The 11229-nt window shown below is 35.2% G+C and overlaps 1 protein-coding gene across 4 annotated transcripts in view; it reads left to right on the top strand.

Moving 5' to 3' along the window:
* The first annotated feature begins 4595 nt into the window (after nucleotides 1–4595).
* FAM135A (family with sequence similarity 135 member A) overlaps nucleotides 4596–11229 on the top strand; it is an 88430-nt gene continuing 81796 nt past the window's right edge. For all 4 annotated transcript variants that reach the window (XM_081044202.1, XM_081044200.1, XM_081044201.1 and 1 more), the window contains exons 1-2: nucleotides 4596–4686; nucleotides 6190–6305. In XM_081044202.1, coding sequence (XP_080900328.1) covers nucleotides 6229–6305 — 77 coding nt within the window. In that variant the 5' untranslated portion in view covers nucleotides 4596–4686; nucleotides 6190–6228. The remainder of the gene's footprint in view (nucleotides 4687–6189; nucleotides 6306–11229) is intronic.

Below are 11229 nucleotides of genomic sequence, written 5' to 3'. Positions count from 1 at the left end.
AATTCTACCAAGCAGTCTAAGAGAATCTAATACATCCCCTATTCAAATTCTTCCAAAAAATTGAAGAAAAGACAGTACTCCCTAACTCATTTTATGAGGCCAGTATTACCCTGATACCAAAACCTGGTAAGGACAACACAAAAAAAAGAGAACTACAGACCAATATCTCTGATGAATACAGATGCAAAAATCCTACACAAAATTCTAGCAAAACGAATGCAACAATTCATTAAAAAGATTATTCATCATGACCAATTGGGGTTCATCCCAGGGGCACAAGGATGGTTCAACATCCACAAATCCATCAATGTGATACAGCACATAAACAAAATAAAGGACAAAAGTGATATGATTATATCAATAGATGCAGAAAAAGCGTTTGACAAACTACAGCATCCATTTTTTATGAAAACACCTAATAAAATGGGTATAGAAAGAAAATACCTCAACATAATAAAGGCCTTATATGACAAACCCTCAGACTATCTTAATTAACAGTGAAAACCTAAAGCCGTTTGCTCTATGTTCAGGAACATGAGAGGGCTATCCTCTATCACCTCTGCTTTTCAACATAGTTTTGGAAGTCCTAGCCAGAGCAATCAGGCAAGAGAAAGAAATAAAAGTCATCCAAATTGGGAATGGAGAAGTTAAATTGTCACTTTTTGCAGATGACATGATGCTATAAATAGAAAACCCTAAAGACTCCATCAAAAAGCTATTAGAAACAATAAACGAATATAGTAAAGTTGCCGGCTACAAAATCAATGTACAAAAGTCGATTACATTCCTGTATACTAACAATGAAATCTCAGAAAAAGAAATAAGAATAAAAACATTCCTTTTGCAATTGCAACAAAAAGAATAAAATATCTAGGAATAAACTTAACCAAGGATGTGAAAGACGTATATAGTGAAAACTATAAGAGATTTTTAAAAGAAATTGAAGAAGACACAAAGGAATGGAAATACATTCTGTGTTCATGGATTGGAAGAATCAGCATAGTTAAAATAGCCATAATACCCAAAACAGTATACAAATTTAGTACAATTCCTGTCAAAATCCCAATGGCATTTTTTAAAGAAATAGGACAAAAAAATCATCAGATTTGTTTAGAACCACAAAAGACCCCAAATAGCCAAAGCAACCCTAAGAAAAAAGAACAATACTGGAGGTATCATACTCCCTGACTTGAGCTTGTACTACAGAGCAAAATAAAACAGTAAATAGACACACAGACCAATGAAATGGAATTGACAGCCCAGAAATCCACATAAATATGGACAGATAATTTTCAACAAAGTAACCAAAAAGATACAACAGAGGAAAGACACCCTCTTCTGGGAGAATTGGAAAGCCATATGCAAAGGAATGAAACTAGACTGCTCTCTGTCACCCTGTATCAAAATTAACTCAAAATGGATCAAAGACCTAACCATAAGACCTGAAACAGTAAACTGCATAGAAGGCAACATAGGTAACTAAACTTATGGACCTTGGGTTCAAAGAGCATTTTATGAATTTAACCACAAAGGCAAGGGAAGTAAAAGCTGAAATAGTTGAATGGGACTGTGTCAAACTAAAAAGCTTCTGCACAGCAAAAGAAACCATTGACAAAATAAAGAGGCAACCAACTGAATGGGAGAAGATTTTTGCAAACAACACCTCTGATAAGGGGCTAATATCCAAAATATATAAGGAACACATACAACGGAACAACAAAAACACACAATCCAATTAAAAAATGGGCAGAGGACCTGAGGAGGCATTTCTTCAAAGATATACAAATGGCCAATAGACATGAAAAAATTATTAACATCACTAATCATCAGAGAAATGCAAATAAAAACCAGATACCACATCACACCGTTAGAATGGCTATCATCAACAAAGCAAGTAATAACAAGTGTTGGAGTGGTTGTTGAGAAAAAGGAACCCTCACATACTGTTGGTGGGAATGCAGATTGTTGCAGCCACTGTGGAAGGCAGTGTGGAGGTTCCTCAAAAAAGAATAGAATTACCATATGTCCCAGCAATCCCTCTCCTGGGTATCTACCCAAAAAATCTGGAAACATTTATCTGTAAAGACATACGTGCTCATTGCAGCTTTATTTATGGTATCGAGGACATGGAAAGAACCAGTGCCCTTCGATAGATGAATGGATAAAGAAGTTGTGGTATATATACACAATGGAATACTATTGGGTGGTAAGAAACGATGAAATAGGCCCATTTGTGACAACATGGATGGATCTTGAGATTACAATGCTGATCCAAATAAGTCAGACTGAAAAAGCAGAGAACTATATGATTTCACTGATATGTGGTATATAAACCAAAAATAGCAAAAGAACAAGACAAACGAGAAACATAAACTCATAGACACAGATAATCATAGTTTAGTGGTTGGTTACCAGAGGGTAAGGGGGAAGGGAGTGGTAGATGAGGGTAAAGGGGATCCAGTATATGGTGATGGAAGGAGAACTGTCTCTGGAGTGTGAACACACAATGTGATATATAGATGATGTATTACAGAATTAATATAGATGAATTAATTACAGAATTAATTACAGAATTAATATAGATGATGCATTACAGATGTATTACAGAATAGAATGATGTATTACACCTGAAAGCTATGTAACTTTACTAACAATTGTTACCCAATAAACTTTAATTTAAAAAAAATGGAAAGAAAAGTAGTCCTTATAATGGAGGTACTGAAGTAGTTGGCTGCAAAATCCCACTTTTCTACTCTCTATTTCCTTCCATCTTTGCTTGCAAACTACCCAGTTCTTGCCTGAGGAAATGTAGCAAAGAACTGCTGATGCACATGAATGTTGTGGTTCTTTTCATCTACTTTCCTTGGAGTTCTAGGCTTTTTATGGGAACCTAGTTCTGAAAGTTATTGTAGGCAACCGTTTACTGAATGTATTGCTCCAACATAATAAAAGTCACTAGGATTTTAGTATTTGTTTCCCTATTGCCTGCTACCTTATCATTAAACCAGTGCCACATATTTTAGGATTTTATGGTAGTAGTGTAATTCTGGTATTAACTTCCATAATAAAGGAAAAGACTATTGTAATAGGGATACAAAAATAAAATGACTTAAATGAGAAAAATGTTAATTTCTTCTCCATAAAACAGGCGTACTGATTTAAGTGGTAGGGTGCTATGTTCCATAAAGGAATTGGAGATATGAAAGGCGATAACTACCAAAATGTTGGATCTGGTACTCAAATCCTAAGGCTATGTTTTAACAATTGTGCTGTACTTGTATAGAGTTTTCTTTTCCTGGTGGATAATGATCTCTTTGAGGTCAGGAACTTAGCTATACCTTGTACCTATTGCACTTACTAGCTTATAGTAAGTGTTCAATAAATATTTGAATGAATACATACTGTTTTATATCTGAGTAAGTTAAGGCATACAGACTTAAACCGAACTCGACTGAGAATCAGAACTGGAACATAATCTAAAACCTTGCACGCAAGAACATATATACAGAAGAAGCTGTCTTAGATAAGAGATTATTTCCATGAAACAGAGAATATCTTATAGATATAAGTAACATTAGTTTTCATCTCCTTAGAAGTAGTAACTGTAACGTCTTTTGACGTGATTATTAACATTTAAAATAACAGTTATGGAAGGTGGTAAAGTCTACATCTTTATGATGGAGAGAGGGAAAAAATCTATGAAGAAGACTGAACATGCTATTTATTTTTAACATTTTTTTAAAAATTGAAGTTTACTGGGGTGACAAATAAAACAGAAAACAATATTTTAACATTTTTAGTACCTAAAATAATTATACCAAGGACAAAAGATTCCTTTTAATTTAAGCAATAAATACTGTGTTTCCCCGAAAATAAGACCTAGCCGGACAATCAGCTCTAATGCGTCTTTTGGAGCAAAAATGAATATATAGTAAATATGTAGTATAATGTTATAGTAAAATACGACTGGGTATAATATAATATAATGTAATATAATGTAATGTAATGTAATATAATATAAAGACTGGGTCTTATATTAATTTTTGCTCCAAAAGATGCATTACAGCTGATGGTCCGCTAGGATCTTATTTTCAGGGAATCACGTTATTTGGAGTATGGAAAAAAACTATCCATAGCATATGCTATATGCCTTCTTTGTCAAAATATTTTATGAGCTCATAGCATACGTGTGTTTGAGTGTGTATGTGTGAATTTTACTCATATATATAATTTCAGAAATCACTATACCTAGTGAGTTTTTTTAAATGGTGAGTTCTACATCTTAAAAATTAATAAATTTATAATATTTGGGGTATTTATGAATATTGTTTCTGAAACACAGAACTAAGAAAGAAGTCTTCTATTTATTATTGTACTTTAAAGTATGCACAAGTGAATCCTTAACAAAGATATGATAACTAATATTGATATCTGTGAAAATGGACACAAATCTCTAAAACTTATTCCTAAGCCTTATAGGGATATGGTTCTTTCAGATAAATTGAGAATATTGAATAACTAAAGAACCATAAGTTTCTTCAAAATGATCTTTTTTTATATCTTTTATTTTGTTTGATATATTTTTTCTTTCTCATAGGGGGAGCAGTATATTTTTAACAAGAATCGGTAACTGGAACTGCAGATTGGTTATTTGATAATGTTAAAATGAAGTTTTGATCAGCACAGGTAAGAATGTGGAATTTCTTTTGCATTTAATTCATAATAGATCAGATTATTTGCAAATTTCTGTGAAGAACTATTTTAAGAACTGAAGGGTCTGAGATTTTATCCCACATGCAAGCTAATAAGTTAGCCTGCCACAAGTGCCATGATGTGGTCAGAAGACATGAGATTCGTAGATCAAAGAAAAGTATAGTTTATACTCACAGCCATAGCCATAGCCAGGCAGTCTCTGCCTATGAGTAGGTTGTGATATAGGGGAAGAACTCTGAGCTAAGGGAACCCACTCTTTTATATTGGATGATAATCCTGCCTGATGGATGCCTCAAAGGGAGACCTTTTCTCTATTACTTGGTACAGTAAAGATATCTGTCCTTTGTTCCTATGAGATACTATCTCTGACGTCCTAAGGCTGTTAGCTAAACACACATCCTTGAAAAATAGTTTGGAACAAAGGCAGTCATGTGTCTCTGCTTGTGGTACATACAGAAACATGAGACTCTGGAGAATTGTCTTTCAATACATTTTTACTTTGAATTGCTTTTTAAAATAATGTGTGATTGATAAAGATGATTGTTACAGTGATTTTTTTGAAATGGTGAAAATAAGGAAACCATTGAAATATGCAACAAAAGGAGATTGTTTAAGTTACAACATTCACAGTGTAATAGTTAACTATTGAAAATAATGTTATAAAACTACATTTATTGACAGATATTCATTAAAAAATTAAAAGAAATAAATAGGTTATAATATGTACATGTGGTTTGATTCCATTTTTATAGAAATTGAACAAAAGTACACACATATGAAGAATATATACCAAAGTGTATGTGTGTGTGTGTGTGTGTGTGTGTGTGTGTGTGTGTGTGTGTGTATAACAGGGGATAGAATTGTGTATGTTTTCTTTTTTTCTTGTCTATTTTGACCCCTTTGAAAATGAATATTTCGGAGCTTTTGTAATGAGGGGAAGCATTTTTTTTTTTTAATTTAAAAATGAATAGTCAGGTAAGAACCTCACGTAACAGAGAAAAACCTTCATTAATGTAAATGGAGAATTAAAAGAATGTTAATTTGGTTTTTGACTCTGTAGTTACCTTTATGTGCAATGTAAAACTAGAAGAGAATAATAATTGTTTAATTTTTTTCTTAAAGAGTTACTATTTTATCTATGATAAAGTCAAGAGTTTCTTTTAACTATTTGCCGTATTATTTATTATCACATACATGTCATGAAGAGAAAAAATCTTAGAGAAAGCATTCTAATAGGACATATCATAAAGTACAGAGTAGTGCTATTTAATAAGTATGTTATTAGTAAGTATACTTAGTAAGTATAGATTCTGGTGCTATTTTGTTGGATTAGGCTAGATTAGGTACACTGAACTAAATTGCTTCATTTTTCTTTTAGGTCTATATATCATACTCTAATATGTTTAAATATTAGTGTTTTTGTAAGTTGGCATTTTTTTGTTGTGCTTCTGATTTTTTCCTCCTTTTTTAACCAAGGTGCTATTACCAGATTGGTCTTCTGAGTATAAACTAAAAATGACTGAAGTTCAAGCAATGGTAGAATTCTCCGTGGAGCTAAACAAGTTCTACAATGTGGATTTATTTCAGAGAGGGTGTGTATTTTAATGTGAAAACTATATATTTTGTATAAGATACTATGTAGCTTTCACTGAAATTTAATTACATATATTTGTTCCAGCATATATAAGGAAAACAAGGAGGTATATTCAAGTAAGTATTTTCTCAGGAGAATTTTATTTTAAAATACACATTTGAGAATTATTCACATAGGTATAATGATAGTGTCGGATATATTTGACATGTGTTTATAAATTTGTACTGATCATTGAGAGGGCTTTAATGAAAATGTATAATATCTCATTTCTTTTTTAAAAAAGCTTATGGTGTATGGGGAAAATAATATATATATATATACACACACAAAACACCTACGAAGGAACACAAAATGATGAATATTCAATAAGTATGTAGAAAGTTCTCTAGGAATCAGAACCAAAAGACATCTTTCTGGTTAGTGTGTTAGGCATTATGGAACAATAGGATCAAAGTGTGGTTAAGAATTGGATAAGCAAAGGATAAAGTGAAAAATCCTTTTAGTAAGAGATAGCTGCATGAATCAAGGCTCGGAAATAAGAATGGACATGTTATTTTAAAAAATATTTAGGAGATTGGATATTCTTTAGGAGAATTGCATAAGAAAAAGAAAAGAGAGATTGTGTTTGTGAAGGCTTTTAATGTCTAGAGAAGAGGTGATACTAGGGATTTAAATAGCCATTGATGGTATCTAAGTAAAGATGAAGTTATTACTGTTATTACAATACGCACTTACTAACTTGATGAAAATTTTGATTTATTAAGTTGATGGTTGCGTATAAGAAATAGAAGCAAAGGGAACAGTTTAGAGGGGCAGTAACTCAAGATATATACCTGAAGGTCTGTACTAAGAAGGGTAGTAATGAAGCTATGACTAACAGAAGGAGAGAGATTTTCCGTTGTTTTTTGTTTGTTTGTTTATTCTGGCTTGACTTGGTTTGTCATGTTGTGAAAAATATAAAAACAACTGTGCTCAGCTCTGCGCCACATGGTCTTTTATCCTTCAGCTGGGCAGCCTAGGCTTGTTCTCATGGTAGAGGCAGGTGTCCAAGAAAGAGATCAGAGGATGCAAGTCTTCTTGAATTGGCATACACGTTACTTCCACTGCATTCTGTTGGCTAAGCAAGTTACAAGCCAGACCAGAGTCTCGGCTAGTGGCTCTTGGGCCAATAAAACTTAAAACTTTCTGGGGTTTCTATATATCTGATATTGTCCACTCCATGCTCTAAAACCTATACCCACAGGTGTTTTTTTGAGGCATAACTGCACTCTAGATGTAATCACTCCTATTTGGGAATCAGAATTCTTTGGGATCATGCCCTTAAACTTCCTAAAAGCCCTTTTGGTCAAACAGAATATCTACTTAGACACAGCCATAATTCTATTAGCGATCTTAAAAAAGGGATTTATAGTCACACACATGATTGATTTGATCTTTGTCCATGGCCACATTTTATTTTGAAAATCTTTAGAAAAATGAAAAAGTTTTATTTTGCGAGACGTCATCAAAATGGCGGCGTGAGGTGAGCCTCTGTAAATTTCCCCTGGAATTTACAACTAATTGAACAACTATAACGCCACAAAGGACTCCATGCACAGCACACAGTCAAGATGAAGAGGCCCACTACTGAATTCACCTAAAGGTGGGCGAATTGCGCGAGCAGGGGGAGGAGGGAAGGGAGAAGTGAGGAGACAGAGCCGCCCGGGCTTAGGATGCAGACCTAGCTCAGTGCTTCGAGCTCGCTGCATCCCGGAACTACCACAGCTGCGGGAGAGGGAAGAACTCGGACTGCTAGGGCTCCACTTATGGCCCACAGGGCTGAAGGGACAGCATATGACACGGCTGAACCCAACACTCATGGCAGAGACCTCGGAGAAAAGACTGAGGGAAGAAGGCTGGAAACAGTGGTTTAAGCCCACACTGCCGCAGAGAATGGAAGCCTTAGGCACTGAGACTATCCACCTCATCCCTACCCTCCCAGAGCTCGCCCTGCCCCCACCTGCTCAGTGCTAAAAGCAGAACAATACCAGTGTCAGATCAAAAGAATAGAATATTGGCTGTTCTGACAAGTGTGGACTGCAGACACAGATTCGCAGCCCAACCAGTTCCGGGAGGGAGCTATGGAAGCAGGACCGGCTGTGGTGGTGGTCGCCGCCATTGCTCTGTGCCACCTCTCACAACTCACCCAGCCCCTGGCCTCACCTATCTGGGCGGATTCCTGCAGGAGTAAACAGAACTGCTGAAACATACGGGCTCTGAATCTGCTGCAGGAAGAGCTTTGGAAATTCAGAACCTTTCCACATACCCACACAGACACTGCACCTTGTGATCCAGGCAAACTAGTAACACCGGGAAGCCCATCTCCCAGGGAATCCCCCCAATGGGTGAGAAGCTGGAATAGTGCAGAGAAAACATAGCATGACCGTGTGAGAGAGATAAAAGGCTACAGTCAGAGAGAAAAATAAAACATTCTACCAACAAGTACTGGAAAACGAAAGACCTCTTCCTATCAACCTGTTGCAGAAGCCACTCCTGTAGATGTCTAGGAAGAGAAATAATTCGTAATTGCCATGAATAAGCAAGGCAACAAGACAGCTCAGAAAGAAAGTGCCAAGTCTCCAGAAAAGGAACTTAAAGATACGAAAATATGTGACTTAAATGACAGAGAATTCAAGATTGCAGTTCTGAAAAAACTCAACGTGATGCAAGAAATCACAGGAAGGGAGTTTAGTGAACTCAGGAACACAATCAAGAATAACATGAGCATTTTATAAAACAGATTGAAATTTTTAAAAAGAACTAAATAGAATTTCTAGAGATTAAAAACTCCATAAAAGAAATTAAGAATGAAATAGCCATCTTAGGTAGTAGAGTTGACCAGATGGAGGAAACAATTAGTGGCATCGAAGATAGAAACCTGGAAATTACACGGATGGAAGAAGAAAGAAACTTGAGACTTAAAAGAAATGAAAGAACTCTACAAGAACTTTCTGACTCCATCAGAAATAGCAATATAAGGATAATGGGCATAGCAGAAGGAGAAGAAAGAGAGAAGGAAAGAGAGAATATATTCAAACAAATTGTCAATGAGAACTTCCCAAACTTGTGGACAGAACCGGATCCTCGAATCCAAAAAGCAAATAGAACACCTAATTACCTCAATCCCAACAGGCCTTCTCCAAGGCACATTGCATTGAAGCTGTCTAAAATCAATGATAAAGAAAGAATCCTCAAGGCAGCCAAGGAAAAGAAGACGGTAACCTACAAAGAAAGCCCATTAGATTCTCATCAGATTTTTTAGCAGAAACTCGACAAGCCAGGAGGGAGTGGAACCAAATATTCAAACTATTGAAAGAGAGAAGTTATGAGCCAAGAATAATATATTTAGCAAAGATATCCTTTAGATATGAAGGAGGAATAAAGACCTTTCCAGACATACAGAAGCTGAGGGAATTTTCTAAAGCACGACCTGCACTACAAGAAATACTAAAGGAGGCTATTTGACCACCATCAACAGGGACAATTTGTGGCAACCAAAACAAAATGGGGGAGAGTAAAGGCCTGAACCGGAATATGGGAATGGAGAAAGTAAGCATGCTGAAGAAAGGAATATTCTAAATATGAAACTTTTACATAAACTTAAGGGTAACCACTTAAAAAAACTCCAAAACTGAAATATATACTATAATTAAAGAAGAAATAGGGAAACATCATAGGATACCACCACACAGAAATAATAGACAACAATAAAATGGGAAAGAAACAATGGAGACACAGCCTTGCCAGAAAACTAAAGATAGAATGACAGGAAATCCTCACATCAATAATCACCCTAAATGTAAATGGACTGGACTCACCAATAAAAAGGCACAGAGTAGCAGATTGGATCAAAAAACTAAACCTAACCATATGCTGTCTCCAAGAGACACATCTCAGCTACAAGGACAAGCAGGGTAGAAATTGACACTCCAAGCAAATAGTATCCAGAGAAAATCAGGTGTAGCCATACTGATATCAGATGAAACAGACTTCAGGGTGAAAAAGATAACAAGAGACAAAGATGGACATTTCATAATGGTAAAGGGGACTACACAACAAGAAGACATAACAGTCAGCAATATTTATGCCCCCAATCAGGGAGCACCGAAATATACCAAGCAACTACTAACAGAACTAAAGGGAGATATTGACCAAAACACAATTATACTAGGGGACTTAAATACATCATTGACAGCTATGGATAGATCATCCAAACAGAAGATAAATAACGAAATAGCAGCCCTAAATGACACACTAGATGAAATGGACATAATTGACATGTAGAGCACTTCATCGTAAAACATCAAACTATACATTTTTGTGTAGTGTACGTGGAGCATTCTCAAGGATAGACCATATATTCCGACATAAAATCAGCCTCAGGAAATTTAAGAGGATTGAAATCATACCAAGCATATTCTCTGATCACACGGCTTGAAATTGGATATCAGCAAAAAGAAATCAGGAAAAAATACAAATGCATGGAGATTAAACAACATACTTTTAAAGAACGACCATGTCAAACAAGAAATTAGAGGAGAGATCAAAAGATACATAGAAACAAATCACAATGAAAATATATCCTACCAAAATTTTTGGGATGCAGCGAAAGCAGTTTTAATTTGGAAATTTATATCATTACACACTTATCTCAAACACAAGAAAAATCCAAAATAAATAACCTCATGTTACACCTTAAAGAATTAGAAAAAGAAGAATAAAGCAAACCCAAGGTCAGCAGAAGAAAGGAAATAAAAAAAAATCAGAGCAGAACTAAATGAAATAGAGAACAAAAAGACAATAGAAAAAATTAAAGTGGCAGAGAGCTGGTTCTTTGAAAGGATTAACAAAATTAACAAACCCTTGGCTAGACTCCTAAGATA

Source organism: Rhinolophus hipposideros (assembly GCF_964194185.1).
Source record: "Rhinolophus hipposideros genome assembly, chromosome: 3".
Classification (NCBI taxonomy): Eukaryota; Metazoa; Chordata; class Mammalia; order Chiroptera; family Rhinolophidae; genus Rhinolophus; species Rhinolophus hipposideros.
This window is presented reverse-complemented; position numbering and strand designations above follow the sequence as displayed.